The sequence below is a fragment of the Epinephelus lanceolatus genome, chromosome 16 (assembly GCF_041903045.1).
Source record: "Epinephelus lanceolatus isolate andai-2023 chromosome 16, ASM4190304v1, whole genome shotgun sequence".
In the NCBI taxonomy this organism is placed as follows: Eukaryota; Metazoa; Chordata; class Actinopteri; order Perciformes; family Serranidae; genus Epinephelus; species Epinephelus lanceolatus.
In genome coordinates, this window is record NC_135749.1 from 28,926,249 (window position 1) to 28,952,920 (window position 26,672).

At 40.1% G+C, this 26,672-nt stretch overlaps 1 protein-coding gene across 1 annotated transcript; it reads right to left on the reverse strand.

Moving 5' to 3' along the window:
* Positions 1-1,207: 1,207 nt before the first annotated feature.
* On the reverse strand, positions 1,208-5,578 carry LOC117263035 (transmembrane protein 74). Its single transcript, XM_033636169.2, has 2 exons — positions 5,439-5,578; positions 1,208-5,066 (listed from the first exon to the last, which is right to left on the reverse strand). The coding sequence occupies exon 2, from the start codon at positions 5,048-5,050 to the stop codon at positions 4,223-4,225; it is 828 nt and encodes a 275-aa protein (XP_033492060.2). The 5' UTR covers positions 5,051-5,066; positions 5,439-5,578; the 3' UTR covers positions 1,208-4,222.
* Positions 5,579-26,672: the final 21,094 nt, after the last annotated feature.

Genomic DNA, 26,672 nt, shown 5'->3' on the forward strand with positions numbered 1-26,672 from the left:
GAAACTACGATAGTATATAGAGCAAGAAAGTCCGTATAGGGTGGGCAGGAGGCAAATTTGCGTTTCCTAGGATTAGGAAGGAATGAACTGCCCTACTCTCCCTATGACTGGCTAGGCTCATAGCCTTCATTGGTTGGATTGGTTAGGTTTAGACAGGAAGAGTGAGCTTGACTAGGGTTAGGGTAAGGATGTCAGGGTAAGCCAGTCAGAGGCAGAGCAAGGTGGGCCATTCTTCCGCTATCCTAGGAAACGGCAATTCATGGGTGGGAGGAAAGGGGATCAAACAAACTCCAGACTTTCACCTGGGAGCCCGCAGTTCATTTCCAAACTGAGATTTTAAGTTACACAATACTGAAGTCTGTGCTAGCCAGCTGGAAATTAACTAGTTTGAAACACGCGGCAACAAGCCGGCTGAAAACTGAAGCCAACATGGAGGTACCAAAAACTGCAGTTCTTTGAATGGCCGTTTAAGGCTGGCTCCTGAAGCCAGTCAATCCCTTAACACACCCATGTTCAACTTAACAGCACAAATAAACATGTTTACAGCCTGGTAAAAAAATGGATTTGGTCTATATAGCTAATGTCTCCCTTCATGACAGCTGTATGGGGGGAGGTTCATTTTTATTTAACTCACCCATTTACATTCTATGAAGGTTAAGCATTATTAAGGGCGGGCCACTTTGAGTGACAGATTGTCTGCCAATAGTGCCCCCGACTTCTCAGTCAAATCCACCCCTCGCTCCTCCATAGCTAGCAAAACAAATTAACAAATTTAAATGAAATTTAATTTCTTTGTTGTTCAGTAGCTGGAGCAACCAAGCAGATTTGCCAACATGATGTTTTCCTAGCCATGGTGTTTCTTTGTCCAAACATAAAACTGAAAATGGAAATGTAAAGAAACATAAAGTGTCAACATATCTGCTACATATGAAACGTACAAATGTTACATTTTCATGGTATGCAGATGTTTTAGACTATAATTATTCTATATAAAGGGATGATTTTCCCCCCTGATCTTAACCTTTTTTTTTTGCTTACAGAGTCACAAATTATTTGATTTGAAACCTGGGTTGAAAATAAAATTGATTGTTGGAAACAGAATTTGTGAAAAAAAAAACAGTCTCAGCACAAAAAAGTGAGATTAAATGGACTTTAAACCAAGTTTTTACTTGCTTTAATAAAGAAAATAGACCTTGAAGCTATGCCATGTTGTTAAAAAGTCATTATTTTATTTTCAGGGCCATTATGTTGGCACTAATCCCCATAAACATGATGTCAAAATTAGACATTTCCAGGATGGTTCCAGACAAATCTCCAATTATGTAACTCCTCAGCAGTAAATGTCAAGTGTTGGTGTCAATCCCTCAGAGCTGAAGAGTAACATTTTCTCTCTGGACTGAATAATTTTGAATTAACATCAACTGAAAGAAATCTGAACAAGAGCTGAGGACACTGGTATCCCCGCAGACAGTAACCTCAATAGGCCAGAGTGCACTGCAGGTTGTGTTTTGAGTTAGAAATCTGACTTTCATGTTAGCCACTTTCCTGCTCTTACTATGCCAAACCACTCACTCCAATCCCGCATGCTTAATGCAACAAGCTCACAGCCGTTCTCTCTGATAGCTGTTGAAAAAGTCAATCTGGGAAATGTAGGAAATCACTGACTGAAGCAGATGAGTCAGGCTGGAGAGAAGTGGGTAATTCTCAACACTTCACAAAATAACTTTTCCTCTCACACAAGCAGAGGAAAACACCAGGCACCTGTGATGTAAACTGTTATTCCATGACATTAAATGAGGGCGGATTAGCATTAGAAATCAACTTAATATTTCATCAAGAGGTCAGCCGATTCCTACCTATTTAATTACATTAACAAGGCAGGAGTGAGCGAAGGTCATGTGGAGGATAATGTGATCCTGCTGGCCATAAGCACTTCCAATTACAGAGGCTGCACAGCACAGCTCTCTGCACACCGTAAGCAGGGGATACAATTGTTCATTCACAGCATCTTCTGTCAGAGCAGGCAATCCATTACTTCCCACCCCCTTGAATGCAATGCAACATTTCACTCCAGTATTGCAGCTGGAACGCTTTGGGTTTTGATAAGCAAGTTAAGTGAGCTTGATTGAGGCAGTTGTTAAAATGCTCTGGGATTTTTTTTTCACTGATTCACAAGCCTCCCACGAGCAATTAAGTATAACACCAATTACCAGGAGAGCTCCCCCCTCCCAGGGGTTTGTTGAGTCTTACCCTGTCTCTCTCTGTGTATGCTTTTGAACATCTGCAGTCAAAACCCCCGAGTGTATTTGGCGTAAACTGAGCTTCCCCGACATCGGTACTCAACCACAAAATCTAATTACACCTCCTGTGGTATTTCTATTTGCGTTTCAACAAGCAAACACAAGCATTTCTTCAGCATGTCACAATTATATTAAACAGAATTTTTCTGGAGTTCAATACAATTTCATGCAATTGTTGTTGGGTTTTTTTTTTCTTTCTTTCTTTTTTTGTAAACCACATCTGCACAGCTTTGTTAGTTGCTGTTTCTAACAAGGTGGAAAATGAAGGCATTAACAATGACACCGCTCCCGGTTCAGGTTTGATTTCCCTCGCAGCCACAGTATACACACAGGCCTTCAAACATATGATTCTGCACCAGCACAAAGACACAAATTCACTGAAGCAGCAGCATCATTAGAAGCAGTGACGCTGGGGTAAACAAAAAGCTGGGTCAGAGATCATCATAAGGCAAACCACCATCCAACCATATAAACAAAATATAGATTTCAAGAAAGCATATTTCATGTTTTACCTTTGAAAGAAAAAAACTTCTAATAATTTTGTACAGTTCATCATCATGTGAGGTTTACCATGAACTGAATGTAGCTTAAAATCTTAATACCATACTAACATGCTCATTTGTGCAAACAAGAGGTTGGGTCGCTGTAACAGCTCTTGTTGTTCATACTAGCTGTGAAGAGATATATGTAAGTGATGCGGAACAAAAGCCACAGTCCTCTTTCTGTGTAAGTAATGTATTTCTACATTTATCTGAAGTTAACATGAAGCTTTTGGAGTCTGAGTTAGTCATATCAGTTGGTATCTCCCAAAATGACAGTATTTTTAGAACAAAATTACCTCCTTGTGTTTTCCCAGATGGTGTTTGTACCAAATCTTGTACTGAAAAGACTGTAACTGTCATGACTGAGGACGCCTGCAGACTGACTTAAGTCTTGCGTGGAAAAATATTAATGAGTGTACTTCTACTGTTTCCTTACAATGGGCACAACAAATGATAAATTATGACCGAGATAATCTTCCAGTGTTGTAAAATCCTGTCTCTGAGTATTATAAACCTCTCTGTAGGGATCTGCATCTGATAAACCTTCAAACTCATAAATCTGTTACTCCAACCTGATCTTACCCCCAACTCGCCAGATACCAACGCTTGGTCAGAGGTCCTCAGCATCAGATACTGATGCACCAAGGCATCCTTAAGCAGTGATATGAGACCCACCAGGCGGCAGCTTTTTTTGACACTCAGAACTAATGCTGTAGTATGAAGAGCAAGAAAGTCCACACAGGGTCTGGACTTTCACCTGGGAGATGGCTGTTCTTTTTCTGTGTAAAACCAAAAGTCAATCAAGCTATAACCAGAGCATTATAATTTGACATGTAGGGCTACTGACCAAGTGTCAGTATTTGGGAGTAAAAATGTGTTGGTTACTCGATCTGGATTTCCTGGGTTGTATTTTTCATTGGTACCTGAAACAACAAACCCCCACTGATGCAGCCCTTTGTGTTACAGGTCTGTTTTTCACTGAACTCCTGCAAATCCAAATGCTAAACCCTCATATTAGCTTCAGCCGCACTTTAAAATGCATTTTGACTCAAAAGAGGGCTGTGGATTTTGTCCCCGGTTACTTACATTGGAATTGGATTAGGACTGGATCTTATCAGGGCCAATATGGACAGAGGGGAAAATTATAGCAACGAAAAACTCTGTCAGTGTACTTAAGGGCATGTGAGTATTGTATTAGGGCAGAGAGAGACAAAAGTGAAACTATCCTTTAAAACATGTCGACATCAACCAAAAACGTAGCCTCAGCTGTTGGAAATAAAAAGAGCATTAAACCCCCACTACATCCCCGATTATAGGACAGCACTAGTAGGATTTCCTAAGCACTTTTCTGAGTATTTTCCGCTTGTCCCGTCCATAAATTCAGCTGAGCACTTCTAAATCCTCATCAGCCACTGACAAATGTGAGAAGGATTCCCGAGTCGGGCTGCAGCCTGCTCTCAAATTGATCGAGCCATACAACTTTGCTGCGTGTTTCGAATAAGCAAAAGCTTTCCTTCTCATCATCTCCCCTTTCCACATGGAGATCATGAGCAGAGTGGAGAGCAGCACGCCCCCGAGGGTGAGCAAGCACAGTCCTGCTATGACACACCGGTCTAGATGGGCCCCCACCCTGGCTTTCTCCCTCTCCAGCCGCTCCATCTCCCGGGCGGACACGCTGTCCGGGTCCACCCGGACGTCCCTGGGGACGGTGTAGGATATGGCGACCAAAGAGATGCCAGTCACCAGGCATGTCACGGCGATGATGAAGCCGTAATCCACAGACTTTCCCGAGCCGTCAGAGGAGAGGTCGTCGTCGGACAGCAAGTAAAGTTCCGGGATGTCCTCCTCCTCCTCCTCCTCCACCACCACCTCCTCCTCATATAGTTCACTTGAAGAGCTCTGACTCAGTCTGCAGGTTTGTGGACTTGTCCCTATGAGATGGTCATCATCATCTTCTTCATCATCTTGGTGCTTGCAGGCGAAAGATGTTTCTGTTTCCTCCTCCGGCCGCGCAGCTCTCCGGGTCTCTGTCCATGGTGCTGAACCATCTCCTCCGCCGGGATGAAGTGACTTTGCGCTGCTGAGCTCGCTGATACTGTGCTTATTTAAAACCAGGGAGGTGTCTCTCGGATCGGAGTGATCAAAGTAAAACAGTTCTAGATCAGCCATTTGAGCACAGGGCTGGGTTTCCCTTTTTGTTAAGCCCATGCGTCCGTCTCTGTCACTGCAAAAAGACACAAAATAAGATGTTTAAACTACCTGGAATGAATATTTCTTGCATTCCTTGTCGCTGCAAGCCACTTTATATCTGCGCCTCAAGTATTTGCACAAGCAAGACCTACACGCATCTTTCTCCTGGGTGCACCGCAAGCATTTTAAAGTACAGCGAAACAAGTCTTAAATTAATTCCCAGTGCCATAATGCCATTTCCTCTGCTCAGTAACACTTTATCTTTTGCCTTTTCTGGCTTCCGCAAAGCTCTCAAATCGCAGCTTCAAAAACACTTAGTAACCATGCGACACGCTAATGAATCTTATTCCACCTAATGTGCTTCAATAATCGGTTATTAAGCAACAAAATGCGGTGTGCTGAGTACCTCTCTCTCCGTCTGTGGCTGCTCGCATCCCCGGCTGCGTCTGCTCCCTGGTCAATTAGAGGGAAAGGTTTGGCAGACCCCTCCCACGGACTGAGCTCCGGCAGACCGCCTTATAATGCTTATTACCGAGCCAACTTCAGTGTTCCCCGGCACATGCACACTAATCAGATGAGAGCCTGCAGGCGGCAGACTCTGTGGGCAAATGAGTGGAGATATTTCACATTACTGTACCACCTCCTCACAAGACACTTTATATAAAGGGGTTACTAATGGCTTAATTAATACCTAATAAATGTTATATACATCAGCTATAAGCCATAGAAAGAGCAACTTGGGTTGTCTGGTCGTGAGAAATACGTCCTGCCAAGTCATGATTTTTTTCACTAAACAGCAAGACAACAGTTAAATACAAGTAAGTTGTACAGGTTTAAAAAATGAATTCTGCAGCTACTCATGTTAAAGGGGATCTTTTATGCTAATTTCCAGGTTCATACCTGTATTTTGGGTCTCTGGGAACATGTTTACATGCTTAACTATTCAATAAAACACTGTATTTTTCCTCATACTGTCTGTGTTGTCTGTATTCATTCTCTGTCTAAAGTACTCGATTTTAGCACCTGTCTCTTGAAGCTCCCCTTCAAAAAAGCCTGGACTGGTCAGTGTGCCCAGGTCTTCCACGGTAATTATAACAGAGAATAGCAGAAGTTTCTACTGTGAAAAATCACCGATAAAAGCTTCTAAACACAACAAGACATGTTCCAGCAGGAATATGATCCGACATCAGGCAGAAATTAATAACATCAACAACCAAGATTACATGTTTCCCTGACATTAGCATGTAGCTACATGTAGCAGTGTAGGCTAGTGGCAACCTGGGAATGACTGTGTATGGAGACACTTTCTCTCATTAATAATGACTAATAAAAGCTTCTGAATACAACCAGACATGTTTCAGCAGGAATATGATCTGAAATCGGGGAGAAATGAACAACATCAGCAACCAAGTTTATATGTTTCCCCAACATTAGCATGTAGCTACATGTAGCAATGTAGGCTAGTGGCAACCTGGGAATGACTGTGTATGGAGACACTTTCTCTCATTAATAATGACTAATAAAAGCCTCTTAACACAACCGGATATGTTCCAGCAGGAACATGATCCAAAATCAGGCAGAAATTTACAACATCAACAACCAAGATTACATGTTTCCCTAACATTAGCATGTAGCTACATGTAGCAATGTAGACTAGTGGCAACCTGGGAATGACTGTGTATGGCGACACTTTCTCTCATTAATAATGACCAATAAAAGCTTCTAAACATAACTAGACATGTTCCACCAGGAATATGATCCAAAATCGAGCAGAAATTAATAACATCAACAAACAAGATTATATGTTTCCTCAATCTAGTTACATGTAGCACTGCATGTAATGTAAAAACGTGTCTGGAGCAGCTGACCATATAAAGAAATCCATCGCAAGCTGATGTCAGCTTGTCTCGTTGGAAACAGAGTGTACAGAACAGTCTGAAGCCTGCAGTTTCTCCTCACAGGGATTACTTTTACATACATTCACCTCATTATTTGAAGTTTTGGCCATGTTTAATACATATATGTTTAATTCTCTCTCACTATGATATTAATATATGATAGAAAATGAGGAAAAGCATAATAGTTCCCCTGTAATAACACCATTAATAAATTATTACAAGTTTCTAACTTTCTAATAAACCTCCAGCAAAAGTAATTTGCAATGAGCCTGTAAAATTAATAGTCTACAGCCATGTCAGCAGCTCTGTGCTGTAAAAACAGGGGTATAAAGGGGCTCTTACCCCAGTTTAGCTAATGTCCCATCCACTAACATGGAGGAGGCAGGGATTATGACCTATTCTGCAGCCAGCCACTACAGGGCAATCAAGACGTTTTGGCTTTACTTCTGGGGGGCTGTCATGCCGTCCATCTTTATATACAGTCACTGCTCTCAAACAGTGGTCTGCAGTGGTCTGTTGCTTGGCAGCTGTCTCTGTGACTCAGAGTCTGTGCAATGGCAATTGCACAGACTCTGAGCAATGGCAATTTGAAGGTGGAGCTTGAGTCCATCCAGGCCCCCAGAAAAAGCAATGCAGCCTTGCCTCTAATTTTTCCCAGTGGCCACTTGAGGTATTGCAGCAAAAAAAAATAAAAAATAAAATAAGATTGTAAAGCTTTCCTGGAGTTGAGAAAAAGTGATTTAAAATTCTGTGACATCTTCACAATTTAAAGTCTATGAGCTGAGTGGGAACTTGTGGGCAAAGCCAGCAGTATCTAGTTATTTTCATACATCTATGGTTCCTGCCAATATTGAATATTATTGAACATTTTAAAACTCAAAATTATTTTTTCATTGTTTTTACATTGTGAAGTTTATTTTCTACAACGTTTATAATGAAAAGCTGGAACATACATAGTCCATGAAATGAATGTATTCAGTAAGGTTTAATTTATAAAAAAAAAAACCTGAAGAAAGATAAAGTTCCAGCTCTTACACCTGTCCTACCCAATCGCAAGTAGCACAATTGATTACCAGCACAGCCATGCTTGGCAGTTCTCTGGCCTAGGTGTCATGCTATTCACCATCCTCTCTACCTCCTGATGACAATATTGGCTCATGTACATGCAATCAGAGCTACATCACTTTAGAAATACTGATGTGATACATATGAAACGTACAAATGTAATGTGTCTGTGGTTTGCAGAAACGTACAATACCAACATTTTCCTCTGGTGACCTGGCTGAACAAAAGCAGTGTCTTGCCCTATAGCTGCAGCCAGGATTTTAGAAATACCAAAGTCATAAGACCAAGTCTCCCTTAATGCACCCACCTCCACAACTTATCTTTATTTATTTATTTTTTGAAGTTACTCATTTTTTTTGCTCAGTTAAATGTTTGAAATTATATTTAACAACACAAATTTGTAAATGCAGTTTCAGATTCTTGTGAGAAAGACTGAATCCTTTCTTCCTTTCTTGCATTTATGAAAATAAATACACCTATTTGTTTTCTTGCCAAGAGGTCGACAAGAGGATTGATGCAGCACTCATGTCTCTACAGTAAATATGAAGCTACACCCAGCAGCTAGTTAGCTAAGCTTGCACAAAAACTGGAAACAGCTAGCCTGGCTCTGTCCAAAGCTCTCTAGCTGACATATTATATCTCATTTGTTTTAATGGTACAAAAAAATGCTGCTGGTAAGTTGATTTTGTTTCCTTTGGACAGAGCCAGGCTAGCTGTTTCCCCCATTTTCATTCTTAATGCTAAGCTAAGAAAACCAGCTGCTGGCTCCAGCTTCTAATGAACAGAAACAAGAGTGGTATCAACCTCAGCATTTCCCAAGCTGTCTATTACTACCCATTCATTTAAATATATAATGGGTATACAATAGAAGAATCACTCCACCACCAGTTTGTTACCCCCTCCCTGATTCCCAGAAAAATAACTAAATAAATAAGTACAGATGATGTGATCTCAATATCCTTGATGTGCTCAACAGCACTTAAGCAAGACAGTTTTCTCTAGTCGACGAACAGTCTCATTAATCACTAGAGCAGCCCTCCTCCTGGGAGCATATTCAACATCATTATCAGTATAATATGCATTCAAACAATATTATTGCAACAAAGAAACTGATCTAAGTCCAGAAAAAGGGATTCTCCTCCTTTGAAACGAGCAAATCATTTTCCTGACTAGCCCATTTTCAGAGGAGCACTGTGCAGCCAGAAGAAAACTCTACTTTGATATTCAATCAAAACCATGTCAAATCCTGTACAGTCAGTGCAGAGTGAAAAGCTCATATCTCCAAACTGGCAGCTTTTCAGGAACTAACACACACATCAGCTTCACTGACACCATCACCATGTACTGACAGAGGGAAACATCAAGGACCTTTTATTTTATGGATTTAAAAGATTAAAATAAGAAAAAAGTGGAGTCACAAGGTTTTTAAATGACAGCCACAATATGCAGGAGAAGAGATTACCCACTTCCCGAGCCCCTTATAGAAATCCTTCAGCTTGCACTTGTCTCTGCATGCAGAGCACTGGAGCATATGAAGGCTATAGGTAGCCAAAGGTTATAATTACAAAGCGCTTCAATGCTCCACCATTCAAGGTCAGTTCTTCTGTTTGCTAGGATCAACCCCCCTGATGCTTGTGGGTACTCAACACATACTGTATACTCCACTTGCTGTACATTTAGCGGTCAGGACCTTTTCAGAGGAAGAAGAATCTGAAGGCAACACGCTTCAGGGTGGCTTTAACATTTCTGATGGACAAAGAGGAAGAGAGGCATTTGTAAAACACCAGATTTTACAGCTGTTCAACACAACATACAGACCTACAGTCTGCAGAGGGTCCAAGCTGGGAATGTTCAGAAACCTCTGCAGAAGAATTGTATGAGAGGCACTTATATTATTATATTTGGCATCTAGATGGTCAGGTTAAGTTAATTGGTGACTCTAAATTGACTGTAGGTGTGAATGTGAGCGTGAATGGTTGTCTGTCTCTATGTTTCAGCCCTGTGATAGTCTGGCGACGTGTCCAGTGTGTACCATGCCACTCACCCAATGTCAGCTGGGATAGGCTCCAGCCCCCCCACAACCCTCTAAAAGGATAAACAGTTACGGAAAATGAATGAATGAATGAGTCAGTTTACTACTCTAAATAAGACTTTTTGGTAGAAAGAACACACTGTTCTCCACATCAGACATGCAAAAATGTCTCCTTGGGTCATTGTGGAGGCACATGAATCAACTACGGGCCTCACACTCCTCTCATTTGCAAACACTAAAATTTTAATGGCTTTTCATATTTTCAAATCAAAGCTCCAGCACCACAAATACACCTCAAGTAAGCAAACCAGGAAAAAAAGGTAAGAAAAAAGGAAGACAGCATTTTCTTTGGCTAATGTCAGTATCATTGCAGTGCAGGGAAAATGCATTACATCAATGAAAGTATGTGGACACCCCTGTCCATATGCTTTTGGTCATGGGCTGTGTTAGCACATTTGATTCATCAAAGGGAAACCTTAATTCTAAAGCATACAATGTCTTAACTGTTTATACTGCTTATACTGTATATATCTAGCATGTTCATATCTATCTCCTGTTCTTTATCATGTATTATTTATATTGCAACCCAATAGGCAGAATAAATGTTGGCATTGTACACTTATGCAAACTACGGATACATTACAATTGTACATTATCATTAAATAGCAGATAGGTTGAAACTATATTTCTTTGTGGTTATATTTTGGTACAAAATCCACTTAATTATGGTTATGAAAAGATAATGTTTTGACTTAAAATACCTGCAAAATTGCCACTGGAAACACTGCCATGTGTTGCTAAAAAAACCACCCCAGGTTCAGTGGCTCAAACGCTGCTGGAAATGTTGCTGGAAATGTCACAATGTGTCGCTCAAAAACACCCAGATTCAGTGGCGCAAACACTACTGGGAATGTTGCTGGAAATGCCACTCAAAATGCTTCTGGAAACACCACTAAAACACAGCTGGACAGACCATGATGTGTAGCTAACAAATGCTTGGGTTCACTGGCTCAAACGCCGCTGGGAATGCCACAGTGTGCTGCTCAAAAATACCCAGTGGTGCAAACACTGCTGAAACTGCTGTGATGTGTCACCAAAAAACATGCACAATCAGTGTCTCAAATGCCGCTGAAAACACTGCTGGAAATGTCACAATGTGTCACTCAAAAATACCCGATCTCTTTGGCTCAAATGCTGCTGGAAATGTCACTGGAAATGCTTCTGAAAGGGCCACTGGAGACACTGCTAGAAATGCTGCAAGAAATGCACCTGGACACACGATGATGAATCGCTAACAAATACCTGGGTTCAGTGGTGCAAACACTGCTGGAAATGTATAACCAGAAAACACCCAGGTTGGGTGGCTCAAACTCTGCTAGAGAAACTAATGAACAAGTGGTTTTGATGTCTGTTGATCTTGAGCAGTAGTCTGTAGCCTAGGTGTCATGCCATCCACCATTCCCTCTGCCTCCAGATGACAAAAGTCAGCTCATACACTACGTCACTTTAGAAATGTTGATATAATACAAGTGAGAGGTATCCATGGTTTGCAGAAATGTACAATGCCAACATTTTCCTCTGGTGACTGAGCTGTAAATTACCACTATAAAATTGTACATTACTCCGCACTTAACTGCTTTTTGCACTCTTAATTTGACTGCATTTTGTTGTCTCACTATCTGTGCTCTATGTAATGACAAAGATGAATCTAATTCAATATTAAACAAAAGATGCTAAATTGAGACTTTTGCAGGTTTTGAATGAATGGTTCTTTATCCCCTAACATATTTTCCATTCTCTCTACCTTTGGGTCCTGTAGAAAAGTTCTTCTCAGCCCAGCAATGGAGGGTGTACGACCTTCAGCTCCATGCACCCTTCTCTGCAGGGAGTGCAGGAGACATGGTCATACTAATGTGGCCGATAACCAAGGTTTGATACGCCACTTCAGGCAGTATTTCACTGATACGGTTAAAGTTTCTCTCGCTCTCTTTGCTGTAGTGTACACGCAGCCTACAGTCTGTTTATTGTTTACAATACATTTGTCCTACAGCATTGTGTGTGGTACAGTAGTTGTAAGTCTTTACGATGCAGTGTTTGGAAAAATAAACTGTTTTATAGTTGTGTGTTAAAGGCAAACCTCCAGCAGTCTGTGTATATTTCAGCAAATAATTCTGCATACAGAACAGTGTGGTGCAACACTGATAACCTACTGAAGACAGTCCTCACTGTAAGTGTTAAGTTGTATTAGTTGTATTTGTGTTGCAAAAAGTCAGTGTTGAGATTTCATGATGTACTTCTTAAAGGCTCTCTAAGTCTTCCTAAGCCTGAAAAGTTTTTGTCACATACAGTAAACTTCTCCTCACGATCCGCTAGCTACATGTCCTCTGAATATGCTGTGAAAAAGTCCGGTCTCTGTAGGCAGCCCAGGCTCCACAAATGGCAACAAAAACATTGTGGTCCAGGCTGCACCAACCAGCCAGCGCGAGACCAGCAAAAGCAAGCACACACACATGAACGTGGTGCCCATGTCTCATGGTCTCTCACAAGCGCGCACACGAGAACGCGGTGCCCAGAGAGGCAGTTAGAGCTACAGGCTACAATAAGGCTAAAAGGCGAGCTAGCTCCGTTGTGTTTGATAACATTGTTGAACATAAACAGAAGTGTTTTTGTGGTTAACGCACTTCCTTTATGCTTGAAACCGTGGCTTCATTTTCCCAGGAGATCGTACCCAGTGCAGACAAAACTGCATAGTTAAAAGTGAGGCTAATAGGGAACCAATCTAAAAGCCGTTGGTAACATTATTGTATAACCATTACACTGTGCAATCAACATTTATTTCATAATGATAAGTTGAATCAAAAGAAAAACTATTTCCACTTTAAATTTGAAACACTGACTCATAATATGAACACAATGCTGCAGCATTAATGCCACCATAGTTTCTGCTGTTATGCCTACAGCAGCCTTTAATATACGACCATGATTGTGCCATGTCAGAAAGAGTCACGCATACTTTCATAACCTCTACACACAAGCACACACACACACACACACACACACACACACACACGTGCACACTCACACAGAAGGGCCTGAGGGGGCCGCTGTCATCAGTCCAATGCTAAGCATGGCACGTAACATGGTCCACATGTCAAACTGCAGCTGGAGGTTGAGGACAAAATGATGGTTCATTAGACCAATGTGAAACCAGAGTTGTAGAAAGGTAGGTATATGTTGGATTGCGCTTATTATAATTATGCATCAGTTTTGAGCATATACATATTTGTATACTGTAGTTATCTGATCTAAAAGAAAAACTGAGAGGGGGAATAAAGACAAACTGCCATCAGTGCCTTTGAGCAAAGCAGCAAACGGTTATTTAACAGGAGCCTCTCAGTGTCTGACAGCATGGTGTTGGTGGTGATGTGTTCTCCTGAGACGTGAGTGTGTGTTACCTAATCTCCCCCTGCAACCACAGTCCCCCGGGCAGTAAACAGAAAAAGAGAAAATTCATCTGTCTAACTACGACTTTAAGTGCAGCACTGCAGTGAAATAAAAACTAACCATGTAGAGAGATGTACTGAGATGAGCGCCTGGAAATATTCTGCTCCATCACAGTCGGAGGAAACCACCAGACTATTCTCATGAGATGTTTTTTCTAGTAACACTGCTGCTCTGTTGTTTATGATCTAAAGTGATTTGTCATTTCCTCCAGAGATGCTCCCAACCAGCAGGGTCCGTTTTATTTACGCCATCCGGCGATGTGTGGCATTTTACACTGATGGATCCGCTGTGAAGCCGGAGCTCAAGTAAAGCTAAGAATAGCTGATGGGAAGCCAGAAGCAGCGGAGGCAAAGACGCAGGTCCAAGGTTAGACTAGGACACAACGAAGCAGGCGTTCAGGAAGACACAACTGAGTCAGACGGCCTTTCAGCAGGGGAGGGAGGACGTCTTTGACTGTAGTGATGAACACACGCATACACACACTTATATCTGCTGGATGGTTTGTGTCCTGTGGTCACTAATCATAAGAGCTGAGTCAAGCTGCAATGCAAAGCTGAGCTGAGTGGTCTCATTTCTCTTTATGGTGTCACTCAGCACAACTTAAAGGAGTTTTTGGATGAGGTTCAAACAGTAAATCATAAAACAACATCAAACCAACATTTGCCCTGACAGCAGAAGTGCAGCTAAAGGGGAGACACCACACACAGTTTTTTTATGCACTGGTCAATTTTGAATTTTAGCTTTTTCTTTCAGACTAGTGGAAAGACAACGTCAGAGAAACACATTAAGGTTTTCCAGGGGCGTAAATATAGACAGTGCAGGCAGTGCGGTTGCACGGGGGCCCATGAGGTGGGGGCCCATAGGGAGTGAAGAATGGGCCCTTATGAATGATTGCCACCTTGGAAATATGCCTGTGTTCAAATAAGAACTCTCATGAAATTAATAATTTCTTAATTTGACATACAGATATGCAATGATGATTGCTGGGTAATATGTATGTTGATGTTATCCAATGTCAGGTCTCTGATCATGTGACGAGACGATATGTGCACAACAGCTTGCACTGGGGCCCGTTGTAACTACCTTACGCCACTGAGATGTTTCATTTATTTATCTTTTTCCTGGATTTTCATGCAAAATGTGCATATATATTATAAAATGCCTCATTTTTATATTGAAACATGAATTTAAATAACTTGTGAAACAAAATAAATAAATAAACCTAAATTAAAAAAACTTCTGATTCAAAAATAATTGTCTTAAAAGTCCAATGTGAAGGATTTAGGGGGACATATTGGCAGAAATGGAATATAATATTCATAACTATGCTTTCATTAGTTTATAATGACCTGAAAATAAGAATTGCTATGTTTTTGTTATCTCAGAGTGAGCAACTTATATCTACATATGGTAAACTCCTCTTGCACAGAGTTTGTCATGTGTCTACAGTGGCCCAGAACAGACAAACCAAACTCTGGCTCTTGATAGCACCACTCACATTTTCATGCTTTTGTGTTGGCTGCTGAAGTTCTCCTACCAGCATGGCACACAGGAGAAGTTTCAGTTCTGCAACCACACCACTAGATGGCACTGAATCCTACACACACTGGACCTTTAATGTAAGAGATGAACTTGGGAAGTTTCATGGTGATATCTATTAGTTTAGATGTCTCCCTGTGAGCACAAGAGGAGACTGAATGCTCCCGTTCACTTCTTCTCATCCACACTTCACTGACAATCCATCGAGAACACACATCTCCATCCTCAAACAAAGAAACAAACACATATGAGGTCAAGTATCAATTATTGGACACATTCCCAATTCAAATTCTGGGTTTTTGGAGCAACATAACTGAACTTTCTGCTGCAGTTGCTTGTTCAAAATCTGTCGAGGGAGGTAAGTTTTGTTTCAGCTTGCACAGGAGAAACAGGGCCAGGTTGTGTGTGTGTGTGTGTGTGTGTGTGTGTGTGTGTGTGTGTGTGTGTGTGTGTGTTTTCTTGCGCCAGATTGTCTAAACAGTTGCTGCTTCACATTTCTGAGAAGTTTTTATTGGCTTGCAGTTTTTGTAGAATTCAGACAAATCCTGTTTCAAAACCAGGACGGTGTGAAATTAAAGTGTTAGTAACAGCTTACAGTGGGTTATGATGAGTGTGAAACATGTCAAAACGGGTTGTTTTAAGAATGGATAATAAATTAATTATTATTTCTCCACTACAAATTATGCATTCAAAACCATACATATGTAAAAGTATGTAAGTATTATCAGCAAGATGTACTTAAAGTATCAAAGTAAAAGAACTCATTGTGCAGTAAAATGATCCCTGTCAGCGTTTTCCAATTATATATCATATATGTGGATTAATATTACTACTGCAGTAATGTGTATGTTGCCTTTTACTGCTGTAGTTGTTTAAGATTGTGTTAATTTTAACTCTTTTATATACTGTTGGGTAGTTTAATCTATATCAATGCATCATATTCTATAAGGTCATCATACATTTATAGCGTGACTATCCTGTGAGAACCAAGCATCCCTAAAAAGTCAACTTCTCAAACCAGCCCTGTTATCAGCTTTGTGCAGTGCATTTTCCTGCTGATCCAAGAAGGTTTTTAAAGAGTTTATTTAGCTTAAGAAGGAAGAGAATTTCCTGCCAGACAAGTGTATTGCATCAAAAAGTACAATACTTCCCTCTGACATTTAATGAAGTAGAGGTATAACATTGCATAAAATGGAATACTCGGATAAATTTAACACATTCTTCTTCCCAACATTAACTACCAACACATTGCAACAAACAAAATATGATGCACACAGTGCCCCTCCTATGTCCAGTTTGGACGCCCAGAGACGGCCTGGCAAATTATACTCGTTACATGGATAGTCTCTTTTCAAAATAAACTTCAGTTTTCACAGGAACTATACAGTTTCTGCTCATTCTGCTCAAATGCATACAGTCTTTTTCAAAATAAACTTAAAACGCATGTTAGAAAAAACCCCTTCATGCATTTATATGGGAAGTGCAGACTGGGCACCCCAGTGACAGTCGGGGGTTTGTTGTACCCATCAACTGCCATGACAAATGCTGTCTGGCAACATTATGAACTTACATCGCTCGTTCGTGTATCATACTACTACAACAGTTGCTGTCCGGCCAACCGGCGGCGTATCATAACACCACAAAAGGCCACATTATTAACTGATGCCGCCTATTGATGCATCATATTGCTGTGAAAGATGGCTTGTTCCTGTGCAGACTTTCACTCTTTATACAACAGTAGTTGCCCAGAAAATGAGCAAAAGCTGCCGCCTAGGTCATCTCATACCACCACTAAAAGGTGCCTCTGTGTGTCAGTATCTGACAGTGCAGGCCACTAACTAAGCATTGGTACTGGATGAGTTAGGAGTGAAACCTGGTTGGTAAAGTACAAGTACCTTGAATTTGTGCATGAGTACAGTATTTGAGTAAGTTGAGAGTTAGCTACATTCCAATATAAAAATCATTTAGAAAAAAAAGTTAGAGGTCTGATGGGGGGCTTCTAAGTTAGAAGGTCAGTTTTGCTGTTGTTAAATGTAGACCTCTATGACCTAAATTCATCAAGAATATTCATAGTTTTTGGATTCGTCGAACACTGTGGAGGCCTGCGTGATGAGCACAGTTTTCTTCGCAATCCAATGTAACACAAGGTGAATAACTGATATACAGTGATTGTTTTGTGGATGAAGTATTCCATTAATCTCGTAGGTTTATGACATTTTGTTTCATATTGAAATTTACATTAACCCTGTAGTCACATTGTCATCTACAGTATGTTATGAAAAATAATGTGAAAGTTTTACTGTAACCTCTTTTTGTTTCTCCAGCAAAGTGTGAAGCGTCTAAAACAACACAACAACTTTACTGTGCTTCACCATCCCAAAATAATACATCAACCAAAAGGAAAACTATTCCAGCTGATTTTTGTCTTTTGGCAGTCCTTCAAACTTGTGGAGAGCGAGTGTAACGTTACAACCAAGACAGTCAAACGCAACCCCGGAGTCTTTTTTGTGTCCAAGTCTTACGTTCCGTAAGTCTCGCTCCGAAATCTCACATTCTTTTTCACATTGTCACAATCAGCTAAATAATTAGCCATGACATTGAAAATCATGCAGATAAGAGTAAGATACACTCTCTGTACTCCGATACAGCAATCTCCAACACTCAGTCGCATTGACACCATTTTATTCCTGTAACAAGTCACTCTTGTGAGATTTCAGAGCGAGACTTTGTTTGGGTGCAAATGTCAAACCCTGTTGATCAGGATGTCAGCCGGCAGTTCTGAGAGGTTTTTGAGAACCACAGTGAGCACAACAGTACAGGAGCTTGGTTCAGAGCTCTGTTTGTTACTTTTCTCAACACCAGTATACATAAAATACATGTCATCAATACAAGAACAAGGTGAAGGAGGGGTCCACAGCCCACAGACAATATGTGAAATGAATCAAACAAGTGCTTGTCCCTGCAGACTTTTGCTGCTAGCATGGGCCAAATTAAACAGACAATTAAAGCTATTACTAATATGACTAACATTAGTCTTTAGTGTTAATTTTACTTGATAAGTAACAAAATACAAATAGAAAGCACATCACTTCCTCCCCAAGGTCCCACATCGTAGAGTCCACATTATCAAATCCCGGTGGATCAAATGGCCTTCATGTGTGGGCATACCTAAGAGCACCATCCTCAACCAGAAAGTGGGTCTCAGAAAGAACAATAATTAGAAATGAAACACTGAACAATAAAACAAGTACTTGAATGAAAACACACTCAATGAAGCAAATGCATTAATCAAATTAATTAACCAAAATAAAATATTCTACTAAACTAATAAATAAAGGAACTCTTCGCCTGACCGAGTGAGTGGACACTTCTTTACTAATGAAACTTGAATCCAAAATAGACTGGAACACACCTTTCACTTCTTTGTAGGGTCTTTTTGTAATGTTGAAAGACACTCATAATAACATTATAACCACCTTTAGTGGTAAAAAACAAAAAAAAAGACCCTTACTGGATGTAAAGTGACAGGGCGCACCTGCCCTGAGTGGTTATATTGCAGCACTGTCTCTCAAAACTGGACCAGTATCAAAAAATATTGTTCCCACGAGTCACTTACACAACATAGGAAACCAGGATCCAAGAAAAATACCAGATTCCTCCTTTAAGTAGCTGTTCTGGAACTTACAATCATGTCAAATCATCAAATTTGCATGTTTTTGTCTGATTTGTTCTCATTCATATTCTACTAAAAGCTGCAGTTTCAAAGTTCTTACCTTGAAAACAGCAGATGAAAACTCATAAATGACTGAAAGTGTTACAGAATTCTAAGATAGTTACAGACACTCTAAGTCGACCTCAGATATTTGAATTTTAATCCACTCATAACAGTAACAATTAGGGTTCCCTCTCACAGGTCAAAGCACCACATTTCTGCACCGTGGCATCTCAGCCTGGCGGTGACTGAAGGCTGCACACAGAAAAGAAAAGGTGTCTCTGTCTGTTTTCTGTCTTCCATCTTTTTCAATGGGAAGAAAAATAAAACTCTCAATTTCCGATATTTAAATCAAGCTTTCCACAGCCATAGGTCTTTTCATGACTCTATCTTTTGAAGGTGAACTTCTACTGATTCAGTTTCCATCTAACAAAGTAACGCACTGTGTTTCCATTGAACACACACCATTGTATTCTGTAGTTTTTTTGTTTTGTTTTGTTTTCTCCTGTGAAAACAGTGCTAGGAACACAAAGCAGACTTACAGAGGAGAACAGACTTTAAATTCTGAACCTTTCTGAAAGGAATTTCTGCAAGTCACGTTCTCATAATGTGTTTCTGCAAACAGTGAGCATGAAACACTAAAACAGTGAAAACAAATCTTAGTTTTAAATGTTCTCTTTTGGTTACATTTCAGTACATACTACTGTTTTTTATTAATTATGAATGTGAATTTCACTCATAAATTCACCTTCACGCCAACACACCTCCACACCGTTACACCTGGAACTGGAAGCTGCCCTGAACAAACTCAGCCTTCTGCTGTTGTTGTGAGCACAATCAGGCTTCCCTAATGTTTGCGCAGTGGCCGTCGGTGTGTGTCAGTGTGCGGGAACACCCTGCAAGAGTGTGAGGAAACAGGCGGTGGGAGGTGAAGGAGACAGAGAGCTGTCTTATCAGCAGGAGTGATGCTTTCTGTCAGTGGAGGTTATAGACTGGACCCCACAGTGTACTTAGCATTAATAGAAGGAGGTCAGGGTCGGAGCAGTGGGCAGCGTCTTTATGACCGACACTGAGTCATGGGTCTGTAGTGTGTGTGTGTGTGTGTGTGTGTGTGAGGTTATTGACAGCCATATGGGTCTCAGTTGACTTAGACTGACTTCCTGTAAAATGACCTGCCACCGTCGCAGTAAATCAGAGTGGCCAAAGGTCCTTTCTCATTCTAAAGTCCTGTTATGCTTCTGGTGAGTTATTATGCATAACAGTAAATGTCTAGAGACATGCGAAACCAATCTTTTTTTCAAACAAATAATTATTTTTTGATTTACCGCACAGTGTAGGAGTAAGCTTATGTGTTCAATTGCTGTGCACATTGTGTAACAGCAGTATAACTCAAAGGAAGTGACACATTTTACGGTTTAAAGCTCTTTGGGAAGAGATACACGCACGCTGATATATATGTTATGGGCATAAATGGAGCACAATATCATCAGGCTCAGTCTATCCATATTCATGAAGTACCTGCAGAGGGTATCATAATCTTTCCTCTGCTGCCATCTTTTATGGTGTTGTTTTCTTTATTTGTCACAGCTAAGCAGTACTTGTGTTGAATGTTAGTGAACCACAGCAGAAACATGGCACTGACTGTTTTTGTTATTGTCAGAAGGTAATGGTCTGTGGGGCGCAGGCATCATCCAGTCCTCCTGCTCTGAAGTGACACATGTTCCCCCTGCTGGCTTCAGGTTGAAACCAGGCGCAGCTTAATCTGCAGATTTGTCTCCCCTGTTTATTTCCCTCTTTCTAAATGTAAATCTGACAGGAACAAAATTATGCACATACAGAAAGCAGACTTGGGGAGTGCAGTGCGAAAGACCAAACAGAAAGGGCCTCATTTTCAGAGGCTGATTCATACTAGTGACCAAAAATCATGATATATCACCCTCTGCTGCATCGATTTCGGCCATTTTTTTTTTTTCTTTTTCTTTTTTTTTAAGATCTGTCTCTCACAGGTCCTCCAGTATAAGTGCTACACTAATTCACTGGAATATCCCTTTAACGGGGCAGTTCACCCCAAAAATAAATTTATCTTCTTACCTGTTGTGCTGTTTATCAGTCTTTTTTGTTTTGGTGAAGTAGAGCTTTGGTCAGGCCCAAAAAAATCAGTCCTGACCTGACAAAAACCAGCACAGTTTCTGTCCAAGCCCAACCCAAACTCGAACCACAGTAGCAGTTTTAAACCACAGTCTTTTTAAAAAAAATAAATTCTACTGTAAAAAAAATATATGTATAAATATATACTTACAATTTGAAGTCAACTAAAGTCTTTTCAGAGTGGTAACATAAGTTTTGTGACATAGAGTTTGTTGGCAGACATTCTGAGCACTAGAGCACACCCAGAGCATGCCCTCTATCTGAGGAGAGGGAGCAGCAGAGGGCCAATCATAGGGAGAGTGACACTTAAGAGTTCGTTATTTCATATAAAAAATAGAGACATGAGCGCCAACCCGACTACATTCATGTCTGCATGAGTGTTGAGAAATTACAGCCTGGCCAAACACAGTGGGCGGGTTCAGGTCCAATTGGGTTTGGGCAGAGAATAACAGCTCTATTTGGGTGTTAGTTGCCAAGTGATCAGCCATAGAGAAGTCTGCTTTCTCTCCAATATAAGAGAACTAGACAGCACTTGGTTTGTGGTGCCTAGCGCCGAAAGAAATAAAAAAACTCAACTGCAATGTCTCCTTACAGAAATCATGACCCTGTTACTCAAGATAATCCACAGACCTTGTTGTGAGCCAACCATATCACTGTGCAGAAGGAGGCGTGCATCTACTCATGGATGAGAGGCTCGTGCTCATGACAGCACAAAATGTAAACATGAAAATGGAACCTACCTCAGCTGAGCTGTAACGTTAGCTAGCTCAGTGATGCTAGGTGAGCTAGCAGTAGATGCATGCTTCCATGTGAGCGGTGATACAGTTGGTAGAAAGAAAATAGTTCCCACATGAAACTGCTCACAACACGGTCTGTGGATTATCTTGAGTAACCAGGTTATGATTTCTGGAAAGAGATATATATATAATAGTAATCTCAATCAGTTTGTAACATGCAATCTTTATTTGTCTGCATGTCTTTCCTAATGTTAGTATAAGGCCAAACACGACATCTCAGTGTCAGAAGTTGTAAACATTTAACATTTGCTCCTCTGTAGAGATTTCTTTTATGACAGCTATATGAAATATTTTTCAAGCCCAGTGGTGTAGTGGACGGTATACACTGGTATACAGGGTTTACCCACCTCTTTTTCTGGCCATTTACGGAATACCCACCTACCAAAAAGCCATTGGAATATATTAGAGTGTATCCACTTCCTTCTTTGTAATTTACCCATCTACAAAGTAGTACACCCACCTCATCACCTACCACTACACCACTAGTCAAGCTATTTGAGATTACAGAATGCCAAAGAAATTGGACATTGTGTCGAAAAACTAGTGTAATTGTTCTCCAGCTGTCTTCATCAATCAGAAACCATAACACAACAAATGTTGAGGATGACTAATTTTCACTCCTGCCACCTAAAACGAGGTAAAAATTGACTGATGTTATTATTTTTGAGTTACATAACATAGGTAGGGTAGGAATTCAGTGTAAACAGCATTACTAATCTTGAAATGTATTTTTGTCACATTATTCCAGAGTTCACAGGATGAATGTTTAGCTGACAAATCTGCTACATATCAACCCATCCTATAATAAGCTCAGCTATACTCTAAATCAAGTATCTCCAGCAATGTAAAGTAAATGTGGTCTTCAAAATTCTAAATATTAGGCCAACAACAGTACATTTACACAACTATATCAGATTTATTTAGGGAATAGCAAAGTAGGATTAACAACATGGGCATATATTTAATATGTGAATGACACAGAGTTGAAAATATTTTAAAATCTCAAAAGATTCAAAGCTTTTGAGAAAACATGCGGGGCCACATTCCCCTCTGCACACAGCATGTTTGTGGAGCTGCTCGCTCAATAATGATGTCTAATGCATGTCATTTATTATCCCTCTCCCCTCATTTTTGAAAATGGTTCTTTGGGTTCAAGGTTATGGACTGAACATTAGAAATATAAATTTAGGATGAAGTGACTAAGGTACTAAAAATGTCTCTGGTTCCTCTGAATCTCGGGTGCTGGTCAGGTGTGTCCTTTGGGTGGCAGTAAAACTCTTTCAATTATTTTCCTCTGCTTGCTCTTTCTGCTCTGCTGTGATTTTAATTCTGTAATCAAGCAAAATTATTGTATATGATGGCCCAATTGAACTGTATATGTAAACCATAATAATGAGTGTCTGACAATTACCAGTGATTTCAGCATTACGCCTAAAGTCCTAATTTGTGTCATTTTACTTCACAAGTTGGCACAAAAACAGCTTCTTAAATTCACACTGTTAACCTTTCTACTCTGAAGTAGAGACAGCAGACTCTTAATTAGGAATAATTTGGGAATAAGAACCCCATAAAATCGTGCCACAGTAAACAAATCAGCCTAATTAACCACAGCAGCTTTGTGTCTGCTAACTTCACCCAGGATGAAAAAGCAGATGAACAAAGATGGAAACAAGAAACTGAACTAAAACTGACTCTTTCTTCATGGCTGAGAGATAATGGGAATCATGGGAGAACATGGGGGGCGTAACTATTATGTAATTCCCTGTCGTCCTGGTCCACCTGTTGCTTGGGATGGATGGCTAGCAGCTTCAGTGCTCGCAGCTCAATCGCGTGATCAAAGTGTGTGCGTGTGTGTGTTTTTGCATTTGTGTATGTGTATGTGTGTGTGTGTGTGTGTGTGTGTGTGTGTTTGTGTGCGTGGTCGTCACTGTTCTCAGCTCCGAGAATGTGCACAGTTGGTGTGGAGGAGAGATTCCCACCTCCACACTGTTGTGCAGAGAACAAGCAACTGCAGATTCCCATGTTGTTGGACAGCTTTGCAGCCAATACAGGTCACTGCAGATCTGTCTTTCTGTGCTTCTCATGTTGGCTGCACAATAGAGTACTGCTTTATATCTCAGCTTTAAGACCTCACGCATAAAAAGACACTGTATCAGCTTCCTGTTTGGAGAAATAAGCTGATGAAGTGTGCAGTATAGCAGGCAGTGTTGGCATGTCATGAAGTGGTGAAACTCTAATTAGTACTTAAATAAACCAAACCTGTCAGTTCAGTGTCTTGAGGGTTCACACTTTAGCAGCAGTTAGTACACAAAGTTGCTTTGAAGGAACTCCTCACCCCACAAATTATCATTTGTATATCACTTACTCGACTCGTGTTACGTTACGTAATGGAGAAAACTTTGTTTTTCTTGCATGCCTTCACGGTGAATGAAGAATCCAAAAATGGGGAAAATTCTTATAGGGGTCCACGTTTAATAACGGCAAAACATGATCAAGACATCCATTTACAAACCCTCACACAACTCCTGTAGTATAACCCAAGTCTCATTTATCCAGTCTGAGAAAAAGACCTTTTTGTCTGATATCCGTTTCCATCCTCAGTCTGATATTGCATCCACTCTGATTTTTATGGGGGAGGGGATTCAATTTTCCCTAACCAATCACTAGAGACCAGTGTAACCATCTCAATCAATCAATCAATTTTATTTATAAAGCCCAATATCACAAATCACAATTTGCCTTGGAGGTTTTTACAGCATACGACATCCCTCTGTCCTTAGGACCCTCGCAACAGATAAGGGAAAACTCCCTGGAAAAAAAAACCCTTTAACGGGGAAAAAAAATGGTAGAAACCTCAGGAAGAGCAACTGAGGAGGGATCCCTCTTCCAGGACGGACAGACGTGCAATAGATGTCGTACAAAACAGATCAACATGACAAATAAACAGTAATCCATATGACAAAATGATACATTAAGAGAGACAGAGACAAAGAGAGATGCAGGACAGACAGTAATGACAAAAGCTTACAACAACATTAATTTGAGATCATCTGAAGCTAACATCATTTTACGTCCACACTTATGTGTAGCCATGACAACATACTAGTTTTGCTGGGGTTTTATTAGTGGAGCAGAGTGAAGTAAAACAAAATAAGATGTCGGGCGATATTGAGAATACATGTAGATTTCAAACACCCTTGACAGTCTATCTTGTTTACAGCACTCGTCAATGTTGTTATTACTTAAGCTAAGAAACTGCTATTTTCATCACGTCGTGATGCCAGAAGAATTTGCCAACTCAGACTCAGTGGAAGGATTCAAAGGTATGGCGTTTTAAAAGGTTCATTCAGATTCATCAAAGTCACGCAATAACAAAAAATGTACTGATTGAGGCAGTCGTAGACCAGCAGCTCCCACATTCAGGGAGGTAAAATGACTGCTTTTGTCAACGGAGTCTGGCTTTGAAGAGAGCAAAGAAAAATTTCACTTTCAGGTCAGTAATAAATAGAAAAGTTTTAGTAAAAATGCATGCATTTGGGAAGTACTGAGCATACAACTGGAGAAGAATTTGTGAACTGATGTTTTGATATAGTTGACAATGACTTCAATTCATCAAGAATTTTCTTCATTTTTCTATTCCTTGTTCACAGGGGCATGTGAGAATAACTTTTTTTTCATATATAAACTTAACACACTGTTAATCATTTATATTCAAATGGTCTTTGGGGTGCTGAAGTATTCCTTTAAGTGCATTATGCATCAGGGGATTTTCTTTACTAGTTAACTAAATATGTTTTTTTCAACTTTTTTACAAAGTGCATAAAGTTGCTGCAAAGTAAGGTATCATGAAGACGTGTGTCTGTACTTGAGTCTGTCTTTCATAGATCAACATCCTCTTTGTTTTCTAGATCAGGGCTGTAGTATTATTGACGTCACTGAGGTTATATCCTCATTTTCAGGGAATCTGAGTCTTTGAACTACATGTCAAACACTTGTACATCGATGGTATTTTATAGGCTTAATCCAGTATTTTTAGGCCCCATATGTTTAGAATACTGTTAACACTGTGTTTACTTGAAACTATATGTCTTATAATACAAACATACAGTATGCAGAAGAGTATATTGTCTTACCAGCAGAGAAAAAGAAATAATTAATTTTAAAAAATGGTAAGAACTGATACAGAATAAAATAAAGAATAAATGAAAATAAAAAGAGGTGGATTTCTATAACCCTTTTTTACTGAGGCCACTGGTGTATCTATAGAGGGTCTGTTTGAACTCTATTTCTATAGTCAAATATAATCAGTGTGATCAAGTGTACTAAAGTGTAAGTGGGAAACTAAAAGGTAAGATGGTAGTATTCCTATTCGCTAATATCTCAGTTTCTGGTCTAGTGGAAGTAACTTTGTAGGCACTTTTTTTTCTCTACCTCTAAAGGTGTTATCACTTCTCACGTCCAAATTGCATGTGTAGGGGGTGTTGCCTGCTTCCAGTTAAGTAGTATTAATCTGCATGCCCATATGTTTATATCAGACTGCTTTTAAGACAGTAACATTTGGCTTGGATGATAATGATTCAATATTCCTCCAGCAGAATGTGTTTTCTTTAGAGTTCATTTTAAGGAAACTTTAAACCTTAAATAGAATGAAATGATTAAATATAAAAACTTTTTTGGTGTCTGGTCAAAAGCACCGGCTAAGGTCATGATCTTAACTGCGACTGGAAAGAAAAAAAAGGTTTTATAGTGATGATGTAGACACTTTGCTTAAAGGCTGGTCAGCATTTTCTATCTAAATCCCGGATTAATGCCAAACATTCATTCATCAGCTTGGAAACATACTTAAGATCAAGCCAAATTAATAGTAAGTAATTTAAGATTCCAGTCCTGCAAAAGAGTGTGCACAGGCACAGGCAGGTGGATTTTTAAAAAAAATTGCCTGTAG

What these genes read in the sequence shown, in the direction of transcription:
- LOC117263035 (XM_033636169.2), bottom strand. Translation starts at nt 5,050, where the DNA reads ATGGGCTTAACAAAAAGGGAAACCCAGCCCTGTGCTCAAATGGCTGAT.